This window comes from Ictidomys tridecemlineatus, chromosome 4 (assembly GCF_052094955.1).
Source record: "Ictidomys tridecemlineatus isolate mIctTri1 chromosome 4, mIctTri1.hap1, whole genome shotgun sequence".
NCBI lineage: Eukaryota > Metazoa > Chordata > Mammalia > Rodentia > Sciuridae > Ictidomys > Ictidomys tridecemlineatus.
In genome coordinates this window covers 11095542-11116155 of record NC_135480.1, presented here as the reverse complement: position 1 = coordinate 11116155, position 20614 = coordinate 11095542, and the positions used below count along the sequence as shown (strand labels likewise).

The 20614-nt window shown below is 61.0% G+C and overlaps 1 protein-coding gene across 15 annotated transcripts in view; it reads left to right on the top strand.

The window, feature by feature from the left end:
* The window catches only part of Myrf (myelin regulatory factor), a 28186-nt gene that overhangs the window by 5002 nt on the left and 2570 nt on the right, over positions 1–20614 (top strand). For 2 of the 15 annotated variants that reach the window (XM_078045884.1, XM_078045890.1), the window contains 25 exons: positions 2843–2930; positions 3121–3384; positions 5711–5772; positions 6685–6964; positions 8142–8392; positions 8470–8593; positions 10186–10381; positions 11506–11582; positions 11766–11876; positions 12414–12504; positions 12870–13070; positions 13282–13393; positions 14111–14220; positions 14826–14986; positions 15064–15136; positions 15391–15479; positions 15783–15851; positions 16258–16338; positions 16494–16597; positions 16687–16884; positions 17134–17379; positions 18428–18533; positions 18744–18818; positions 19130–19235; positions 20489–20563. In XM_078045884.1, the coding sequence (XP_077902010.1) occupies positions 2843–2930; positions 3121–3384; positions 5711–5772; positions 6685–6964; positions 8142–8392; positions 8470–8593; positions 10186–10381; positions 11506–11582; positions 11766–11876; positions 12414–12504; positions 12870–13070; positions 13282–13393; positions 14111–14220; positions 14826–14986; positions 15064–15136; positions 15391–15479; positions 15783–15851; positions 16258–16338; positions 16494–16597; positions 16687–16884; positions 17134–17379; positions 18428–18533; positions 18744–18818; positions 19130–19235; positions 20489–20563 (3350 nt within the window). Of the gene's footprint in view, positions 1–2842; positions 2931–3120; positions 3385–5710; positions 5773–5903; positions 6041–6684; positions 6965–8141; positions 8393–8469; positions 8594–10185; positions 10382–11505; positions 11583–11765; positions 11877–12413; positions 12505–12869; positions 13071–13281; positions 13394–14110; positions 14221–14825; positions 14987–15063; positions 15137–15390; positions 15480–15782; positions 15852–16257; positions 16339–16493; positions 16598–16686; positions 16885–17133; positions 17380–18427; positions 18534–18743; positions 18819–19129; positions 19236–20488; positions 20564–20614 lie in introns of those variants that run through there. The other 13 variants (XM_078045893.1, XM_078045895.1, XM_078045889.1 and 10 more) reach the window with 12 other exon arrangements.

Below are 20614 nucleotides of genomic sequence, written 5' to 3'. Positions count from 1 at the left end.
GCTGAGGGGACGGTCGAGTGGGCCGGTGGGACAGTCTGGGGATGATTTCAGCGGAAGCCTGAAGAGTGAAGAGGAGCCACTTTCTCTGGCCGGGGAACGGCGAGTGCAGAGGGCCTGATGTGGGGGTGGGATGGGGGTGTGTCCGCATGGAAAGGAAGAGGGCATTAGTGGGGGGAGGGCGCTCTGGGGCAGGAGGAGGCTGGGGCGGGCAGGTGAGGGGCCAAAGTGCCCAGCCTTGGACACCTGGAGGGCCGGGGGCCTACTTATCCCAATATCCCAAGGGGAGCAGGACAGGGATGCGGGTTTGTGACCTCATGGTGGCACTTTTTGGTTGTGGGGCCTTGTGCATCCTCTGGCAGCTCCCGTCCAGGGAGCCTCCTTCCAGGGAGGCCTTGAGGACCCAGGGACTCATGTTGGGGGCCAGTGACGGTCTGGGGCTCTTTAGGCAGCAGGGGAGGGGCACCCTCTACCTGCCCTGGGGTTCTGCTCCAGCCTCTGGGTTCCGGGGTCCAGCAAGTGCCCATGTTGGTACTGATCTCCGGTGTGGCTCATGGGACACGCTGGGGCCTCTGTCTGGTGGCTGGTCTCTTTGTCTGGACAGTGTGGGGAGAAGACCAGGCCGTCCTCCAGGGCCTCCAGGGAGAGGGCGGGGGTCGGCCTTCCTCGGGAGGCCCTCCAGCTCCCCAGCCGTCCGACTCCCCCTGCCCCGGGCCCACCCCCAACCTGCCCGTCGCTCCCTCCTCCCCCTCCGTCCGCCCGGCCCCTGGCACGGGAGGGTCCCTCCTCCCCCCAGCCACATCTGGTTCTTGTTAGGGTCTCCCAGGATGCCTCTGCCCGAGGCCCCCCACCCTGGGGAGGTGGGCAGGAGGATTAGGGGCGATTAGGAGTGCTCCTGGCGGGAGGAGGCAGAGGAGGGGCTGGGCTTGTTATAAATAGCAGCACCATGACCGCGGCAGCCCATCATTCACGTGGATTCCAAGTTCAGCCTCCCAAACCTGCGCTTCAGCTGCCAGGACCGGGGCCACGCTCCGGAACCTTCCTTCTTCCCGGTTCCCTGGGCTTGACCCGCCCTCCGGAACCTTCCAGCCCGTCCTGCAGTGACACCACCAAGATCCAGGGGTGACTGGGAGGGAAAATGCACGAAGCACTTAGAACTGTGCAGGGCCTCAGCCAGCCTGAGCGCCTTCCGCTACCGTCACCTTCGTTGTCTCGTCACGATCATGAATCCCAAAGTACTGGCAGGCACTCAGTAGGAGCTGCCATCTTCATTGTCACCACTATGGTGGGACTGAGTGACGCGTAGCACAGGCAGAACGCTTGCACATGATGAATTCCTATGCCTGGCACACAGTAGGTGCTTAAAATTGGCAAGTATGGTTACCAGGGAGGGGCGGGAACGCAGCATGCAGATAGATGGTCCTTCCTAGCTCAACCAGTTTCTCTGTGGACGGCCATTGGCCGCGCGTGGTGGGTGTCTCCGTTGCCAGCTGGGTGAGCAGGGTGGGGGTCAGCAGGAGGGCCCTGGCCTGTGCAGGCAGCGCGTGACTCCTAGGAGGGCTTAGCCGCTCATTAATCACCTAAGCGGGGCTCAGCATTCTTGAAATGCCGGCTGGGGCCAGGGAGGGGCCTGGGCTGGGGGCTCAGGGACCCCAGGGACCGGGGGCTGGGAAGGGAAGGTGGTGTTCGCTGAGCCCTCACCGAGCGCCAGGCACCTCGAAGACCTGTCTCCATAGACTCACAGCTACCCTAAGAAGCGTTCCCTATTCTTGTCCCATTTTACTAATGAGGAGACTGAGGCTCAGAGAAGGCATGGCCTACCCAAGGTCACACAGCATGGAGTGGCTTAGCTGGGTTCTGTTCCTGTGCTGTCTGAGTCCTGTTCCCAGGGCTCATCAGAGAGGGGGGGCCTGAAGTGCAGACCCCAGACTTGGGGCTCCAGGGGCCTGTGGAAGGAGCCTTCCTGCCTCAGTGGGACTGGCCAGCCCAGGTCAGCAGGGTGGGCGGAGCAGCCCTCCATTATCGGGGTTGACGCATCTCCTACGTCAGCCCCCTTATCACCCCGCCCTCTGGCTCCCCCCGCAAGGTGACCCTGGGAGAGGAAAGGCCAGCGCCAACCGCCTCTCCTCCCCTCATGATGCCCAGGAGCCTGGACTGCCTTTTCTCTGCGTCCCTCCCCTTCATGGGGCCGGGGCCAGCAGGGAGGGCCCAGAAAGGGCCACAGTGGAGAGCAGAACCTGAGCTCCGGGGAATGCCGCTGTGGGACAGGGCAAGCCCTCCTCCCTGTGGGGGCCGAGGAGCCCCCTGACTGCAGCGGAACCAGCTGCAGGTGGCTCCCCACTCCCGGGCTCCCCAGGAGGTGGGGTCCTGCTCACGTGCCCACAGCTGGGCTGTCTGGATCCTGGAGGACAGGGCAGGACGACCCGTGCCGCATCTGAGCCATGAGGGGTAGTGGGCCTCAGCTCCCTAAAACACCTGTTTGCTCTCACAGTCCCACAGACATAGGGACAGGCACCCCATGCCACAGAGGAGAGGGACATTTGTGGCTCATGTTACCAAACCAGAAAGGAGTGCGGGGGTGCAAGGGTGGCCCCCTCGTGCACAGATCTGCACTCTGGGCCTCTCACCTCCTTGGAGGTTGGAGGTGGCCTTGTGGGCGGGGGGGAGGAATCATCAGTCCCTCCTGAAGGGTGTCAGGGTGGCCAGTGAAGGACCCCCGCCTGGACACACAGAGGGGAAGAGCTTGGGGCCCAGGTCTGCACGGCTGGGCCTGGGGGAGGATGGTGCCCAGAGGCTTAGGGTCGCCAGGGATGTGGCCTCTAGCCCAGCTCCCCACTCCCCGCAGGCCACGACATCAATGGCGCCCTGGAGCCCTCCAACATCGACACCAGCATCTTGGAGGAGTACATCGGCAAGGAGGACGCCTCCGACCTGTGAGTCCCCCGGCCCCTGGGCCAGCCGCTGGCTCACCCTCTGCGCAGGACCCCGCAGTCCCACCTCGGAAAGCTGCTCCTCCCCCTCTCCCAACATGGCGCCCCCTGCCACCCGCCCAGTTCCCTCGGGAGGGGCGGTCGCTTCCCAGGCCTGGCCCCCGGCTGGGCTGACCTCGTCCCTTCTTCGCAGCTGCTTCCCCGACATCTCCGCTCCAGCCAGCGCAGCCTCCTTCCCCCACGGGCAGCCTGCAGTCCCTGGCTCCAGTGGGGTCCACCACCTGAGCTCCCCTGGGGGTGGACCCTCCCCGGTGCGCCACGGTCCCCTCCCGCCCCCGAGCTACAGTGCCCCACTCAACTGCAACAACAACAACGGCATGGGCGCCGCCCCGAAGCCTTTCCTGGGGGGCTCGGGGCCCCCCATCAAGGCAGAGCCCAAGGCTCCCTATGCCCCAGGGTGAGTGAGGGCAGGGAGCGGATGGAGTGGGAAACCTGCGCCCGGTGGCCTCAGGCCTGAAGGTGCTGGCAGCAGGCAGGGCCCAGGCCACGGGTCGCCCCACAGTGGACCAGTGGGCAGCCGGCGGGGTCTGAGCCAGGCTGTGAGGAGGGCTGATGAGGTGCTAGAAACAACTCTGAGCACTGTGGACAGGAGGGGCGGGGCTGGAGGCCGCCTCTGTTTCCATCCCTGGGAACCCCAGCACACACAGGCACAAACCCAGGTACCCAAACACCTCCACAGCCCCGTCCAGGCCCAGGTGCGTGCAGTGGACATTTTCTGTGGCCCTGGGAATTGGCTGGGGCTCATCTGTGGTCCCTGGAGCCACATCTCATCCCAACACAGCCTCACTCTCCCGGACCCAACCCCGCTCCCCGCATCTCTCTGAGGAGTCCACACCAGTGGGCTGACCCTGGCTGAGCCTTGGCCTGGCTTCAGCCAAGGATCCAGGTGGCCACCAGCCTAGCCAGACTCCAGGGCGACCCCTGACCCCACGTGCTCGTGGGGAGAGGCAGAGAGCAGGGGTGTGCCGTGCTCTGCAGACGAGCTGGGAGAAGTTCTGATTGCCCAGCCTGGGCATGGGCAGGGACCCTGTGTCTGTGTGGGAGAGGGCTGGAGTGCGGGGCAGGAACCACACTGTGCCAGGTAGCCTGGCTGTGGCTCCTGGGCCGGCCTCCTGCCCTGGTGATCTACAGCCTCCTTCTCTGTTAAGGGAGCCCCAGAGGCTTCCTCCTGAGGGCCAGAGGGGGGAGAGTGGCCCTGGGACACTGTCGGCAGGATTTCCCAAGTCTCGGGCTGATAGTGGCCAGGCTGGGGTGCCAGGGCTGAACCTTTGCAGCAGATGGCAGGCTGACGGTTTGAGGCCATGCCACTGTTCCTGAGCCACAGACACCTGAAGGCAAGATTTAGCTAGTGCCTGCTGACTGCTCCCCAGTGTCTGCGTGGGGACCCTGCTCTGGGGGGACCCTGAGGCGGGCCTGACGAGCTCTTCCTAGAGGATTCTGATGGCTTTGAGAGGGAAGAGGGCTTGTCCAGAGCCACAGGGACCCAGGCCTCGGTGGGTTTGCTGCTGAGATGGGGAGAGAGGTACTAATACCTCACAGAGCTGAAGGTGTGGCTCAGGGGTAGGGCAGTCTCCCTGCACAGGCAGGCCCTGGGTTCCGACACCTGGTTCAGCGACCAGTGGTGGAAAGAAATCAATCAATCAACCAATCAATCAATCACCAAATACAGGCATAAGGAGAAGCGAGATAAATTTATAAATTTAAGAAGAAAGAATGAAAAGTGCAGTGGGCCCAGGACGTTTGGTGGCAGGGACTGGATGGTGGGAAAGACCCTAACTCAAGGCCCTTGTCAGGAAGTGCAGAGAGAGGTGGCAGGTGGACTTGGAGCTGGACAAACCAGGATCCGCCCACGGGCCCCGAGGCTGTGGGGAGAGTATGGTGCCCGTCCCCACCTGCTTTTTGGTGTCACCTCACACAGCCTTGTTTTAGGGTCTGCATTCTTGGGTGGTTTTCATAGATCTGTAAATAAGGACCGAAGGGACAGGTGGCTGGTCCAGGGGTGACCTGGGACTCCAGGGTGAGCGCAGGCTGTGTCCATGATGGCTCCGAGTCCCTTCTGGCAGTTCCTTGGGTACCATGGAGGGGAGTCTCTGGATAAGGGGACCAGGGATGGCCAAATAGCCTCCTTGCTCGGAGGCCACAGCCCTCCTCTTGCTGGGCAAGCACAGGGCTCACACAGGACGTGTCGACCTCTGGGGCTTGAGTTTGTTCTTTTTGCTGAACCACTGATAAAATAAAACTTGCAAGGAAACAAAAAGCCAGGCCCAACAGAATTGGCCCCGTGCCCAGCCCACACCTGCCTGGCAGGGCAGCCCCCAGTGACCCGCTGAACCTACTGAGGCCCGGCACCCGGGCCCAGTGCCTCTGGGAAGCTGAACGGCTCTGGTGGGTACAGGGAGAGGGGAGCAGGCCTAGCCCCCTAGGGAGGGGGGTCCCTGAGTGCCTGTGTCGTCATCAGGGACCTGGTTACCAGTCCACAGGGGCCATTAGGTCTGAGGGGACCCTAGATCCTAGGCAAGACCCCAAGGCCCCCACAGACAGTTCATCACCTGACCCTGCCAGGCACACAAGGTAGGTGGCGCAGAGAGAGCACAGGGTGAGGGGACCTCATGACTCCAGCCTCGGGGGGGTGTCTGTGGACCCCAATTCACAGAGGGGCTGCCCGGCCTGAGGGCTGGGGACCCGGCCACTGGCCCAACAGCCCTCTCCTCTGGTCCTTGCAGCACCCTGCCGGACTCGCCCCCAGACTCGGGCTCCGAGGCCTACTCCCCGCAGCAGGTGAACGGTGAGTGGCGGGCACCGCCTCCCCGCTGCTGTGCACCAGTGGTTGGGGCTGGTTGGGGCAGCCTTATCGGAGGAGAGGGAGGGAGCCAGGGCGGGAGGGGGCCAGCGGCTGCCCAACGGGCCGAGATTATCGCTGGTCAAATACTGCCCGGCGCTGGCTATTGTTCCCCATGGGCGGGTGGGGAGCCCGGCCCTGCCTCCGAGCAAGTGCCCCTGCCGGAGATGCCACCGCCTGGCCGCCTGCGCCATCATGGACGCGCCCTTCGGCGGTAAGTGGACGGCTGGGAAGGCCCAGGTGCAGTCTGAGCAGAGGCCTACCACCGCTGGGCCCACCTCCCCTTCCGGGGGTGCTCAGGGGTGCAGTGGCCCCCAGGTGGTCAAGAACAGAATGACCACGGGCAGCTGGCTCCCCACAGCCTGAAGAGGGGTCAAGAGTTCTGTTTATCTTACCCAAAACATCCCTGGAATGCCTCCCGGGGAACAATGGGAGCCGGCCTCCCCCTCCGGCCAGTGGGGGGCTGGCCCCTGGAGCCCAGGAGAGGGGCTGCTGCAGGGAGGAGGGCCCGCCTGCGGCCCAGGAGGGCTGGGGGTCTCCAGACTCTCCTTCCTGAGGCCAAAGGAGGGTCAGGCCTGAGAGGAGCTGGGGACCTGGAGGAACCTTGAGATTAGGGATCTTCTTGGGGAGCTGGGCCTGCCCCATCTTAAAAGAACCGGCAAGGACAGGGCAAAGGCCACTGGCCTCCTGCACGGGGTCTTGCTTCCCTGCCCAGGCTCTAGTGACCAGCTAACTCCCCGGCCCCTGGGCTTGGGGACTTGGCTCAGGAGGGGGTGGAAGCTGGAGACCCTCCTAGGGAGATCGGGTGTCTGGAACCAGAGGGTGGTCTCTGATGCCCAACTCCCATCTCTCCCACAGACCCCCATCTCCTACGCACAATAACCCCTGAGACGCTGTGCCACGTGGGGGTGCCCTCCCGCCTGGAGCACCCACCCCAACCTCCAGCCCACCTGCCAGGCCCCCCGCCGCCCCCGCCGCCCCCACCTCACTACCCTGTCCTGCAGCGGGACCTGTACATGAAGGCCGAACCCCCAATCCCGCCGTATGCTGCCATGGGGCCGGGTCTGGTGCCTGCGGATCTCCACCACACCCAGCAGTCCCAGATGCTGCAGCACCTGCTGCAGCAGCACGGAGCTGAGTAAGGCTGGGAGCCCCCGTGGAGAGCCAGGGGCAGAGCAGGTGCAGGCGGCCAGAGGGGGAGGGGGAGGGGACACACTGTGGGGGGTAGGGGCTCTGCAGGGAAGATGGGGGGGCACCCTATTTATACCTAGGTGCCCAGTAATGCCCTGGGGGATCTACAGCCACGGCTACTTGCTCAGGACTACCTTTTCCGCTGATGAAACGGAGGCTCTGAGAAGGGAAAGTGGCTCCTCCAGATCATGCCACCAGGAGAGGGCAGAGCCAGGAATTGAGCCTGTGGCGAGACTCTTACCCAGGCACAGGTGGTTTCCAGCCGATCATGGAGTCCTCCTCAACCTAAGGAGGTTCCTGGCCTGGACCTAGGCACCCTGCTGTGACTCCAACCTGGGCACTGGTCATTTTTATCTGTTTTTATCTTCCGTGACTTTATGTCTGTGTTGCGCATTGAAATTTCATCAAAGATTTATAAAGTCCAAGGAAAGAGTCTTCTTCAAAACATTTTGTAGCTGGGCGTGGTGGCACCTGTGATCCCAGCGGCTTGGAAGGCTAAGGCAGGAGATTGCAAGTTCAAGGGCCAGCCTCAGCAATTTAGCAAGGCCCTAAGCCCTTTAGTGAGACCTTGTCTCCCAATTAAATAAAATAAGGGCTGGGGATGTGGCTCAGTGGTTAAGCACCCCTGGGTTCAGTTCCTACCAAGAAAAAAAAAATTCTAACCAGATGGGGAAAGGAGTGCTGTGCAGGTCACCCAAACCTGCGCCTGTCCCCTGCCTCGGGACACTCCCCACCTGGCCTTGTGGTCCAGGCCCTGTGTGGTCTGACTCTGGAGGCTGCTCGCAGAGCCCCCACTGAAAGGAGTGATGCTGTAAGAAAGCTGTCACCTGATGTGTGCCAGGCCTTTACTGAGCCTGCTGGAGACACACAGACCAGGCAGGTGTAGCTCCTGTTCTCCTGGATGCCACGGTCTAGCCCGTGGGGAAGAGGGACAGAGAATGGCAGCGCTGACCAGTGGTGGGAGTGCTGAGGAGACCACGTCCCAGGGCTTCCCGGAGGGAGTGTCCTCTGGGCTGTGCCCAGCCTGTTAAGACAGCAGGGAGAGGGGAGAGGAGTGGGCACTGCACAAAGGCAGGGGGCTCAGAGAGAGCCAGCCCCCACGGCGCACACCTTTGCCTCCCCAGGCTCCCCACACACCCCTCCAAGAAGAGGAAGCACTCAGATTCGCCCCCCAACACCCTCAATGCCCAGATGCTGAATGGGATGATCAAACAGGAGCCTGGGACCGTGACAGCGCTGCCCCCACACCCTGCGCGAGCCCCTTCCCCACCCTGGCCTCCCCAGGGCCCACTCTCCCCAGGCCCCGGCTCCTTGCCGCTCAGCATTGCCCGGGTCCAGACACCGCCGTGGCACCCTCCAGGTGCACCCTCACCAGGTACGTGGCTGGCCCTCCCTTGGAGTTGGGAGTGGGGCCTGGAGACCAGGGCCCACGTGGGTGTCCCCTTCCTTCAGGTCTCCTGCAGGACAATGATAGTCTCAGTGGCTCCTACCTGGACCCCAACTACCAGTCCATCAAGTGGCAGCCCCATCAGCAGAACAAGTGGGCCACACTGTACGATGCCAACTACAAGGAGCTGTGAGTGATCAGTGTCACCCGGCCACCCCTTCTTAGGACAGCCCTGGATCTCGTCGAGGTCCTGGATCAGGGCCCGGGAGCACCCAGGGTACAGGATGATCCCATTTTACAGAAGAGTAAACAGGCTCGAGAAAGAGCCAGGCCAGCCCCAGGCCTCCCCAGGAGGTGGTGTGTGCCAGGGCGGCCAGTCTGGAGGAAGTGGGCGGTGGGTGTTTTCAGACTCCGCCTCCCCCTCCACCTACTCCTCCTCCGCCTGCATTCCAGGAAGGTAGCCGGAAGCTGAGTGTAAGCAGGGCCCTTCCAGAGCCCCCTCCCTGTGGAGGGGGTGGGGCAGGACCGGGTCAGGGTCTGTCTGGTCATGTGGATTCAGCTTCCTGGGCTCTAGGCCAGGAGCCCTGTGGGGAGCACTCCCCTTGCCCCCCCCCCAGCAAAGGCTGTGTGTAGGTGAGAGGGCAATTCCCCTCAACCCTCTTTGGACACTTCCAGGCCTGGCAGGGTGGCTGGGGCGCTGACCAGTCTCTTGGGGTTGGGTGCCCCAGGCTGTGTGGGATTCTTAGCCAGCAGACCCCGGGGCTAGGGAGTGGTCCAGCTGCTATGGCGGCTCAAGGGTCCCATGAGGTCAGCTGGTGTGAGAGGGGGTGTCTATGGGAGCGCAGGCTGGCAGGGGGGAGGAAACCCTCAACTCTCACAGGTGCACTTGATCCACGTTGGGCCAACCTGTCGTCCCAGGACCCTAGGTTAGGAAGCTGGTAGTCGAGGTGCCCTGTAGCCCAGGCACTATCTCCACACTCTGCTGGGTTGAGCAGGTGGGTGGAGCCCCAGGAGGAGAGGCCCGGAGCCCAGGCCTTCCTGGAGGCCTAGGCCAGGCCCAGAGGCCTCTTCCCAGGAGTCTGGAAGCATTGTCCCCACCCACCTTCCTCCAGGCAGGCACCAGGCACTCCTGTGACCTGGGTGATGGTGGCAAAGCCATAGGATAACACTTGCCTTCTTTACTGCCACCTGGAGGTCCCCAAAGGGACCTGATTGCTACTATCTCCAGCAAAAGAAGGGCCAACTCCCGCTGAGTCTGAGGGGGCGTCCAGGAGTGCCCCTCCCTGCTCTGGCAGACCCAGGAATCAGAAGGAGGGTGTGTGGGGACTTGAACACATGGGTGGGCAGGGGCTGGACCTGCCTGCCGCAGAGCTGGCGCCTGGTTCCACGGTTTCCATGGCAACCAGCTGTCACTTGCCTTGAGGCTCTGCAGATGCAGCCCCTCTCACCCCATTCCCGTGAGGGAGGGGGCTTCAGGCAGCCTTCTGGGAACCAGCCACATGTGGTGAGGGCCATCGGTCCCCTCCTCAGGAGTCCCTTCCTGTTTGGTGGGCCTCAGAGACTTGCCCTGCACCCTCAGCACCAGGCATGTTGAGGAAAGATCATCTGCCGAGGAGTTGACGTCGGCACGGGAATCCTGGGGACTCGGTTTTCTTTTCTGGGAAGTGGGGACAGCACCCTTGGTGGTTTGAGGATCTTGAGGTAGAGAACAGGAAATTGCTTTGGAGCAGGGTGGGTGGGAGGGAGTGACATTCCAGGCCTGGCTTTCACCTGTCCCCCAGGCCTATGCTCACCTACCGTGTGGACGCTGACAAGGGCTTCAACTTTTCGGTGGGGGACGACGCCTTCGTGTGCCAGAAGAAGAACCACTTCCAGGTGACGGTGTACATCGGCATGCTGGGGGAGCCCAAGTACGTCAAGACGCCCGAGGGCCTCAAGCCCCTCGACTGCTTCTACCTGAAGCTGCATGGAGTGAAGGCAGGTTTGGGGTTCAGCCAGGAGGGCGGGCAGGAGGGCCAGAGCGCTGGGGAGGAACTCCGCCGCCAAGCCCGCCCCGCAGCCGGGGCCTCCGCCTCTTCTCCCGGGGGCTGCCCGTGACCATCTCATGCTCTTTCGTCCTTCTCCACTCTGTGACCTCAAGTCTGCGTCCCCAACCAAGACCCACCCCCTGGCCCCTCTGGAGCCACCTCAGCTCTGCGTCCCTGGGACCTTGCTTCCACCCAGAGTTCCCCTTCAGGGAATGGAGTCCAGGGTCCTGGTCACCCAAGCCATAGACGTGGGGGCCCTGTCGCACTGACCTCATCTTGCACCTGGCCCTGCTGTTCCCCTGGAGCACCCTTTCGCCTAGGCCCCCTTCCTCCCCTCCTTCCGTTGGCCTCTCCCCTGTCCCCGTCATCCCTGCTCCTTGTCCGAGTGGCCCTGACTTGTGACACGGGTGGTAATGGCATGCCCCACTCTTCCAAAACCCCAGTATCCTCCCAGCACAGCCTCCGCTTCCCAGTGAGCCCACCAGCTCCTCGGAGCCAGCCCTTTCCTCCCTCCCTCCCTGCCCTCTGGTGCCCGTTCCCAGCCCCTGCCTTCCCCTAGGCGGCTCCCAACCCATCCTCCTCCTCCTGGCAGACCACACTGGTGCGTGCTCAGGAAGCCTGCCCTTAGGGGCCCTATGGGACAGCCAGACTGTGGTTGATCTGGAGCCTGAGAGGCCCTGGGAGGTCCCCTAGCTCTGTCTGCCTCAGTGTCATGAGTGGCTCAGCCAGTGTTCATGGAGGGGTGGAGGTGGGGAGCATGTAGGTGTGGGTGTGTGGGAGGGGCTGTGAGGGTAGGGGAGGATGCACGCTGACCAGGTGTGCTCCATCATGCAGCAGTGGGGCATGGTGGAGCGTGGTGGCTGCATGCGCACTTGCCGTGGGGTGGTGTGGTGTGGCAGGTGCTGCTGTATAGACGGCCCCTGAGTTTATGGGGTAGGGAGGCTGAGGGTTGAGCTCTGCTCCGTTCCCTCACCCCCAGTTCTTGCTGGGCCAGGCCCAGGCTGAGAGGGTGAGGAGGGCAGGAGCAGGTGGGGAGACCCACTCTGAGCCTCTGCTGCTCTCTGTCCTACCCAGTTGGAGGCCCTGAACCAGTCTATCAACATTGAACAGTCTCAGTCAGACCGAAGCAAGCGGCCCTTCAACCCTGTCACGTGAGTGTCTGGTGGGGGTGGCGGGTGCTGGAAAGGCCTCCCCTGGAGCTGGCTTGGGAACTGAGGGGGCCAGGTAGAGTGTCCACCTCCGGAAGGCTCCTGGCCTGTGTACCCACCCCTCTGTGGCCTGGTTCTTGACAGCCTCCCTCCCTCCCCCCTGAGCACCCTGCTCCTCTTCTGCAGGGTCAATCTGCCTCCTGAGCAGGTCACAAAGGTGACTGTGGGACGGCTGCACTTCAGTGAGACCACTGCCAACAACATGCGCAAGAAGGGCAAGCCCAACCCTGACCAGAGGTGAGCAGGGTGGGCCCCTGCCCCAGGAGCTGCTCCGCTCTGAGCAGCAGGGTCAGGAAGACACCACCCATGGGGCCTGCCAGTGGCCGAGGTCACAGACCCGCCATCTCTTAGATTAGGGGCTTGAGGTTCAGAGCCCTTCACTGAGTTAAGATCATGAGAGGGGCAGAAGCCTGGCTTCTGGATTCAGACGCAGTCCTCTGTGGGTCCTGGGGACTTCTGCCCCCTAGTGGAGGCTCAGGTTCCTTTGTGATGTACTGTTAAAGCCATTTTTTAAAAATTTACTTTTTTAGTTGTAGTTGGATACAATATGTTTACTTTATTTATTTATATGTGGTGCTGAGGATTGAACCCAGGGCCTCACAGGTGCTAAGCGAGTGCTCTACGGCTCAGCCCCAGCCCCAGCCCCTTTAATGCCACTTTCTGAGGGTGGGTTGAGACCCGGGAGCTATGTACACTGCACACAAGGCCCAGAAGGGGTGGCCAGGGACAGATGGGCAGGAACCTAAGCACCTCTGAGCCTCCTGTGTGTCCCAGGTACTTCATGCTGGTGGTGGCCCTTCAGGCTCATGCACAGAACCAGAACTACACGCTGGCTGCCCAGATCTCAGAGCGCATCATCGTGAGGGTAAGGGCCACCTCCCTTCAGGGGTAAAGAGTCCTCCCCAGAGCTGGAAGAAAGGGCACCCAGAAGAGATGCCCGGTACTGAGGAGTTAGGAACTGTGTGCGGATTTTGCTGGGTATTGGCTGTGTTCCCGGGGCACGAAGCTCACCCTTTCCCAGCAAGTTATTTCCTTCATAGTAAAGCATGGAGCCTGGTAGCCTCTGGCATACCACATAGGACTAAAAGTTGTCACAATGAGCAGGACAGTTGGGCATGGTGGGATGAGAGCCCTGGCTGGACTAGGAGGGGTTGCTGTGGTGTTTCCCCTTTCCCATGGTCAGGCAGGTCCCCCATCCTCCAGGACTGATTCAGCCCCATCTTGCCCTAGGCCTCCAACCCAGGTCAGTTTGAGAGCGACAGTGATGTGCTGTGGCAGCGGGCGCAGGTGCCCGACACTGTCTTCCACCATGGTCGTGTGGGCATCAACACCGACAGGCCTGACGAGGCTCTGGTTGTGCATGGCAACGTCAAGGTCATGGGCTCCCTCATGCACCCCTCGGACTTGCGGGCCAAGGAGCACGTGCAGGAGGTGGGGGCGGGGCCTTGGGGCGGGGCTCCCAGGGAGGAAGCCGGACCAGGTGGAAGGGCGGGGCTGTCCCTGGGTCTCCATCTGTGAGCCGGGTAGCGGGGTGGCTTGTCCACACTGCACGCTCAGGGCTGCAGTCCTTCTGAGCTCCCGGGCCTGCTCTGGCCAGTCGCAGGGGCCGAGGATTCAGTCTTAGCCCGGGGTCCCCTGGCAGGTGGACACCACCGAGCAGCTGAAGAGGATCTCGCGCATGCGGCTGGTGCACTACAGATACAAGCCCGAGTTCGCGGCCAGCGCGGGCATCGAGTCCACCACGCCAGAGACGGGTAGGGACCCCGCCCCCCGCACAGACTGGGTTTTGGGAACACCCCTCAGCCTTCAGCAGCCCCGGCCCCTGCCTTCGGCTCTTTCTGTCCCTCTTCCCTGGAAATTCTGCTTTCAGAAATCCTTCCTTGACCCCTGGAACTCCGCCCCAGGAAGCTTGTCCTTAGAAGCCCCGCCCCTTAATCCCTGGAAAATCGCGCCACCTGGCGTTCTGGAACTTCACCCCTTGACAAAGTCCGAAAATCTCGGCCCAGGCCCCCCCCCCAATAAATTCCTGCCTTCATCCTCTTGGAATCCTGCCCCTTCCCCTGAGGTCCTTACTTCCAGGAACCCACCCCACCTCTGGAACTCCACGTCTTGAGCCCTGGAGCTGCGACCCTGTGAACCTTTGTGGGAGGCAGACACTGCCCAGGGCTCCTTGGAACCCAAATCTCTGGTCCCTCTTTCCAAAATCCCCCTTTTGCCAGGCGTTGTGACCCATGCGTGTAATCCCTGCGGCTCAGGAGATGAGGCAGTAGGCTCGCAAGTTCCAGGCCAACCTCATCAACTTAATTAGATCCCCATCTCAAAAAATAAAAAGGACTGGGGGTGTAGCACTGTGGTAAAGCACCCCTGGTTCAATCCTCAGAATCCAAACAAAACCAAAATCACTCCCGACCTCCCTCTAAGTTGAAGAGTTGCAGGCAGTCAGCCCATCCTCTCGGCTTGTCTCTCCCCAGGTGTCATCGCTCAGGAGGTGAAGGAGATCCTGCCCGAGGCTGTGAAGGACACGGGAGATGTGGTCTTTGCCAACGGGAAAACCATAGAGAACTTCCTGGTGGTGAACAAGGTCAGTAAGGTGGGACCTGAAGGGCTCTGGAGAGGGGCAGGCCAACTAGGGGCAGAAGGCAGGCCCAGCCCAGTCTCATGCTGCCTCCAGAGCCCCGTCCTACCTCACAGGGAAGGGTGCCAGCTCTCCAGGTGGAGGGTGGATTTGGCTAGGAGAGGCCATGAGGTCTGGGACAGGAGAACCTTGCAGAGAGCCATCTCCTCCCTTGTTAAACATGGGTAGTGAGACACTGTCACGGCTATCGAGGCCTGAATGTGTTCTTTATTATGTGACATTTCTAACTTAACGTGACGTGAGGCTGGGCACTGAGGAGGCTCATCTGAGTAGGAAAGTGCCCAAGTCTGAGATACCTGGTCATCAGGGCAGACCCAGGCTGTGGTGAAGGCTAGAGCTCTGATTCCGACAGCAAGGAGGGCCGTTCAGGCAAGGTGCAGCAGGGATGCAGTGTGGAGCCAGCACAGGGGAAGGGAGGCCCACACCAGGTAGGAGGCTTCCGGGGCTTCCAGGTGGCAGTGCAGAGTGGGGCTCTGCTCTGCTCCTCAGTGGTCTGCAGCCTGGGCCCCGGGGCTCGCTGTACCCTCAAGGTTGGTCCTTGGCCCTGGCAGGAGCGCATCTTCATGGAGAACGTGGGGGCCGTGAAGGAGCTCTGCAAGCTGACGGACAACCTGGAGACGCGCATCGACGAGCTGGAGCGCTGGAGCCACAAGCTGGCCAAACTACGGCGCCTCGACAGCCTCAAGTCCACTGGCAGCTCAGGGGCCTTCAGGTGGGGGTATGGCATGGGGCAGGGAGGGCAAGGCCCCCTTCCAAGAGGCACCTTTGACTGTGGCCCTCTTACTGCAGCCACGCAGGGAGCCAGTTTAGCCGGGCAGGCAGCGTTCCTCACAAGAAGAGGCCCCCCAAGGTGGCCAGCAAGGTGAGGGTGGGTGCTGGGTGGCAGAGAGGTTGGGCAGGGACTTTTCCATCCCGTGGCCTCCCTTTCCGGCTTCCCCTCTGCAGCCTCACTGACTCCTGGTTCTCCCCCCCCCCCCCAGTCCGTAGCCTCCCAAGCCGTTTCTTCTTCCACTCCCTCTGCCCCTGGGGGAAAGGGTGACCCCTGGATAGGGTAAGGCTGCAGGCTTCCTAAGTCTGCCCTCTTCTGCTGCTTCCCCTTTTCCTCCTGGTTCTCAGTCGTCATCAGTGGTGCCAGACCAGGCCTGCATCAGCCAGCGCTTCCTGCAGGGAACTATCATTGCCCTGGTGGTGGTCATGGCCTTCAGGTGACTTGTTGCCCAGGCTGTGGGGGTGGCTGACTGAGAGAACAGAGCTGCTCAGTGGGGTCAGCTGTCCACTAGCCCAGGCCCAAGGAGAGGAGAGGGAGATGTGGCTTGGAAGATCTAGTGGCTGAGGCTTTGGGGGCAGGTGGGCTGCTTCCTCTGTCTCCTCTTTCCAGGGTTGGGGAAATCCATTTGGGCATCACTTGGGAGCCCGGTCCCTGGGGCCAAGAATCATAGGTAATACCATAAAGAGAGGGTGCTAACGTGCCTCCAGCTCTAACAGTAACCCTTTTCCGTGGCTCCCAGCGTGGTATCCATGTCCACACTGTATGTGCTGAGCCTGCGCACCGAGGAAGACCTGGTGGATACTGATGGGTATGTCCCTGGAGGTCAGGCTGCTGTTAAGTCCCCATGCCAGGTGGGGCTTTGGCAGAAAGCCCAGGGTCAGAGGATCCATGGAAGCTGTCTCTAAAGGGGTTCAACCTTAGGCTCTGAGCCTGCCTAGGGGTAGCTGGGGCGGAAGGGAGGGTCTCCCTAGATGGTGGGCAACAGATCCCTGTCCCTGCTCACACCAAGGTTTCTCTCTGGCCAATTTAGTGCTCTTCCAGGTCGGCCAGCTGAGGGGCCCTGGTTGGAACAGGGGATGCAGGAGGGCCAGGGCAGGACATTGGACTCTGTCTGCCCTCTGTCACCCTCAGCCCCGGGTCTACCTCTGACTGTGTCTTTTCTTTCTCTCCTCCCCTGCACCTATCTCCCTCTTGATCTCTGTGTTGCCCCCTAGCTCTTTTGCCGTGTCTACTTCCTGTCTCCTGGCCTTGCTCCGGCCCCAGCACCCTGGGGGGAGTGAGGCCATGTGCCCATGGTACGTGTCTGACCAAGTGCCCTCCCTCCTCTGGCTCCTGTTGCCCCTTTCCTGCCTCCTTTCCAACTTCCCTCTCCGCCTCCTCCCAGCCTTCCTGCTTCTCGGGGACTCCCAGGCTCCTCCAGCCGCTCTGAGCTCAGCCCACCCTTCCCCAGCAGGTCCAGCCAGAGTTTTGGAACCACTCAGCTCCGACAGTCCCCTGTGACCACTGGGTTGCCAGGCACACAGCCCTCTTTGCTGCTGGGTGTGTATCAGGCAGGTGTGGAGGTGTGGGAAGGGGCAGGTGGCTGTGTTCTGGGTGGGGCTCTGCTGCCCTCCTCCAGCTCACACTGCCGCCGTCTTCCTCAGTTACGACCAGCCTGATCAGCTCAGCCCCAGGTCCAGCTATCCGCACCTTGGACCTGTGCTCCAGCCACCCCTGCCCTGTCGTCTGCTGCTCTTCACCCGCCTCCAGCCCTGCCTCAGACTCTAGTCTTGACTCCAGTTTTAACCCTGGCCATAGTCCCACCCCCAGACCTAGCCCCAGTCCCAGCACTAACCACTCAGGTACAGCTAACCCAGGGGTGGTGGGGGGTGTTGGGTGGGGGGTGTCCAGCTTCCCTGAATCCAGAGAAAGGCCCCAAAGACTAATAGGTGGGAGGGTCTCAGGTCACCCAGAATGAGGGTTGGAGAAAAGACTGGGGATTCCCCTAAGGATACCAAGAGACACATGGGGTTCCCTCGAGGCCCTAGGGACAGCTGGACAGGAGATAGCCAGCTCCCCTCCTCTCAGCCTATCCTTGGTTCTATCCACAGGCCCCAGCCAGATGGCCCAGTTGCCAGTCACCAACATCAGAGCCAAGTCTTGGAGTATTTCAGCCAATGGCATTGGCCACTCCAAACATTCCAAGGGCATGGAACCTGTGGCCAGCCCTGCAGTTCCCTTCCCTGGGGGGCAGAGTAAGGCCAAGAACAGCCCCAGTCTTGGACTCCATGGCCGGGCCCGCAGAGGAGCCCCCCAGACCAGCCTGGGCCCTGCTCAGCCCACTCACAGCCAGCCAGGTACTCGTCTCACCCCTGACACTTCCCAGCCCGGCCTGGCAAGGCTTACTGGCCAGGGCCCATTTCAGCCCTGTCACATGATGCACGGGTGCAGAATTATCATCAACAGCATTTGCTGAGCATGTGCTAAGTGTCAGGGATCAGGTCAGGAGCCTTAAGTACTCACAACACTCCTGCAAGAGAGAAACTGTCTCCACAGTCTAGGTGAGGAAATGGAGACTTAGGTAAAAGGACTTGCCCAGGGTCATACAGTGATCAGTGGCTCCACCTAGAATTCGCTTCCTGGTTGGCCAAACTCAAGTCTGGCTACTTTGTCACCATGCAAAGATGAGAAAGGTGCTGTGTGGAGTCTACCTAACTTTCCTCCAAACTCAAGCCTTAATTTTTAACAAAGCCAGAGAACCTTTTATTGCAGAAGTTTTCAGTTTCTTTGGCTCCACACGGCATTCTGGATCCTTGGGTTGTGCCTCAAAGAACTGAAAATGAGGCCAGTGGCCCCATCTTCCCCCTTGTTGGGTGGAAGGGTCAGGCAGCAACGAGCCCAGGTGTGAACAAGATGAATAAGAGGGCCTTGGCTGCCCACCTTTCTGTCACACTTTAGTTCCAACCCTCTCATGGCTAGCCAATCTGTGGGTTTGCTGTGGAGGGCCACAAATGGTGGCATGCTGGTAGATTTCTGTGGGGCAGGGGACAGGGGCAGGAGTAGGGGAAGCCCTGATTCGCCTGTAGTGCGCCCTCCGTGGTTGATGTCAGGCTACCAGTGGACGCCACTGAACAGAACTGGGAAGCAATGTGTGAACAGGCTTCTGCACACAGCCTGCCAGGAACATGCCAGGAACAAGACCCATCCCTGATTCTGGGTGTTCTGGTTCTTTGGAGGAGGCAGACTTCAGAACTCTGGGAACTAACTGGTCCCAGGGCTGCTGGGAAAGAGCTGTGGTATAATCCTGGTCATTGTGGGGTCTGGAAAGGACTGAGGTGTGGTGACTGTTTGGGAAGGAAAGACCTGATTGCTTTGTATCCCGCCTCACCTTCCTCCCTGCCCCAGCAGCCCCTCTCCTTGCAGACCCAGTGCCCTCCCTGACCTCCATCCAGGTGCTGGAGAACTCGATGTCCATCACCTCCCAGTACTGCGCTCCACAGGGTGCCTGCAGGTGGGTGGTCTCCTCCCTTCACTCCAGGGGGCCCTTAGGTGACCCCAGGCTGTACAGATGCTCAGCTCTTGTGCCCTCAGGGAGGAACCTCCCTACAAGACGGGGAAGCCCCTTTCCAGGCTTCTGAAGGGTTCTGGGGTAGTCTGGGGTTTGAGGGCAGAGGCTTTGGCAGGGTGGTCGTGGGCTGAGGTGCCATCTTTGCCCCTTCAGGCCTGGAAACTTCACCTACCACATTCCTGTCAGTAGCAGTACCCCACTCCACCTCAGCCTGACCCTGCAGATGAAGTGAGTACTGGAGAAGGGAGCAGAGGGATGGGAGGGGAGCCAGAGGAAACCAGCAGAACCTCAGAGTGGCCAAAGCCAAGGCCAGCTCCAGCATCCATAACATTTTCCAGGTGGTGGTCCTAGGAAACATGGGGGAGGGAGGCTTTGTGGTTCAGCGGCTGGTGGGTGGGAAAGGTCTGTACCAGCACTAAGGCGGTGTGGTTTCCAGGCCACGAAGTTCAATGCTTGTTCTGGGCTGGAGGGCTGGTTGGGAGGGCACTGGAGTTGCGGACTCAGGAACCCCATTCCCTGCTAACTGGGCCTTTCCCCAGCTCCTCTTCCCCTGTGTCGGTGGTGCTGTGCAGCCTGATGACAAAGGAAAAGCCGTGTGAGGAGGGGTCGCTCCCGCAGATTCTCCCTACCCATCAGGACACCCAGGTAGGTGGCAGCTGGGAAGCTGTGGGCCAGCTGTACCCTGTTCTCTGGACAGTGGTCCCCAAACACTTGAGGAAAAGAAGCTGGAGTCAAAGTCAAGTGTCTACATAGGGACACCTCAGGGCCTGGGCCTCTGCCTCAGGAAGGGGGACATGCATGCAGGTCTTTATTCAATCCACTCCCTGCTGAGCAGCTCCATTCCTGAGGTGGCAATAGTCCTGGGGACAAAAACAGTTCCACAAGGACTAACCTGGGATGAATGCAATGATGGAGACAGGAGCCTTAATGTCCCGGGAGCCCATGGCAGGGAGGGCTGAGGGTCTCTGGGGAGGCAGAGTAGAGCCTGCAGAGGCGAGAAGGAGCAGTGTGGGGCAGTGGCAGGCAGACCTGCAGTGTTAGAAGAGCCCACTGCTCCAGGTGCAGGGCTACTTCCTGGTCTGGGAACTGAATGGCTGGGCCCTGTCACCGTCCAGCTCTGAGGACCCGGGTACAACCTGCTCAGCTCTGCATAACCTGTAGCTGGTGGAACTCTAGTTTATCCTTGACCCAAGGCCATGGGAAGAGATTTAGGAGAGTTCTTGCCTACTCATGTGTTTACTCAGCAAATACTTGTTTGGGCCTCCTATGTCTCAGGCCCTGTGCCCCCAGCTGTGAGAGTGAGGGGAGGAGACGGGCTTCCACTTCCAAGAATGTAATCTAGTGAGAGAAAGGACATGCAGAAAGGACCCTGGGTAGAGGAAGGGGTGGATGAAGGCCCCGGAGAGGCAAGAACACCCAAAAGAGAACACCCAGGTAGACACTCTTTAGACATGGGCTTAGGCCCCAACCTACACCACAGAGACCAGGCCAAAGCCTCAGGTGGGAGATGGGCAAGCTGCGTGTGGCTGATCACATGCCACCTTGGGAGAGTCAGCCAGACAGACCTGGACTTGAACCCCAGCTCTGCAACACTGTGCCACTTGTAGGCAAGTGACCCAGATTCCTCATCTGTGAGCTGAGATAGCAGCAGCCCTGCATTTTGGCCAGGAGGACGCAGTGAGCACAGGAGGGGAACAGGGGTCAGGGAGACACCTGGCGCAGTCTGTGGAGGGTAGCTGCAACTGTTCCCCAAGGCAGGACTGTTCCCTCCCATACCTCTTTGAAGCTCTCCACTTTTCTCCTTCATAGAACTTGGCCCAGATCCTGGGGCTGCCATGGCTATAGTGCAGAGATGCTAGTTGGGATGGCATCCCCTGATCCCTCTCCTTTCTCTCCAGGGCACCTCTCACCAGTGGCCCGTAACCATACTGTCCTTCCGTGAATTCACCTACCATTTCCGGGTGGCACTGCTGGTGAGCATGGGCACTCGCCTGCCCCTTGAGGTCTAGACACCTCTATGAAGC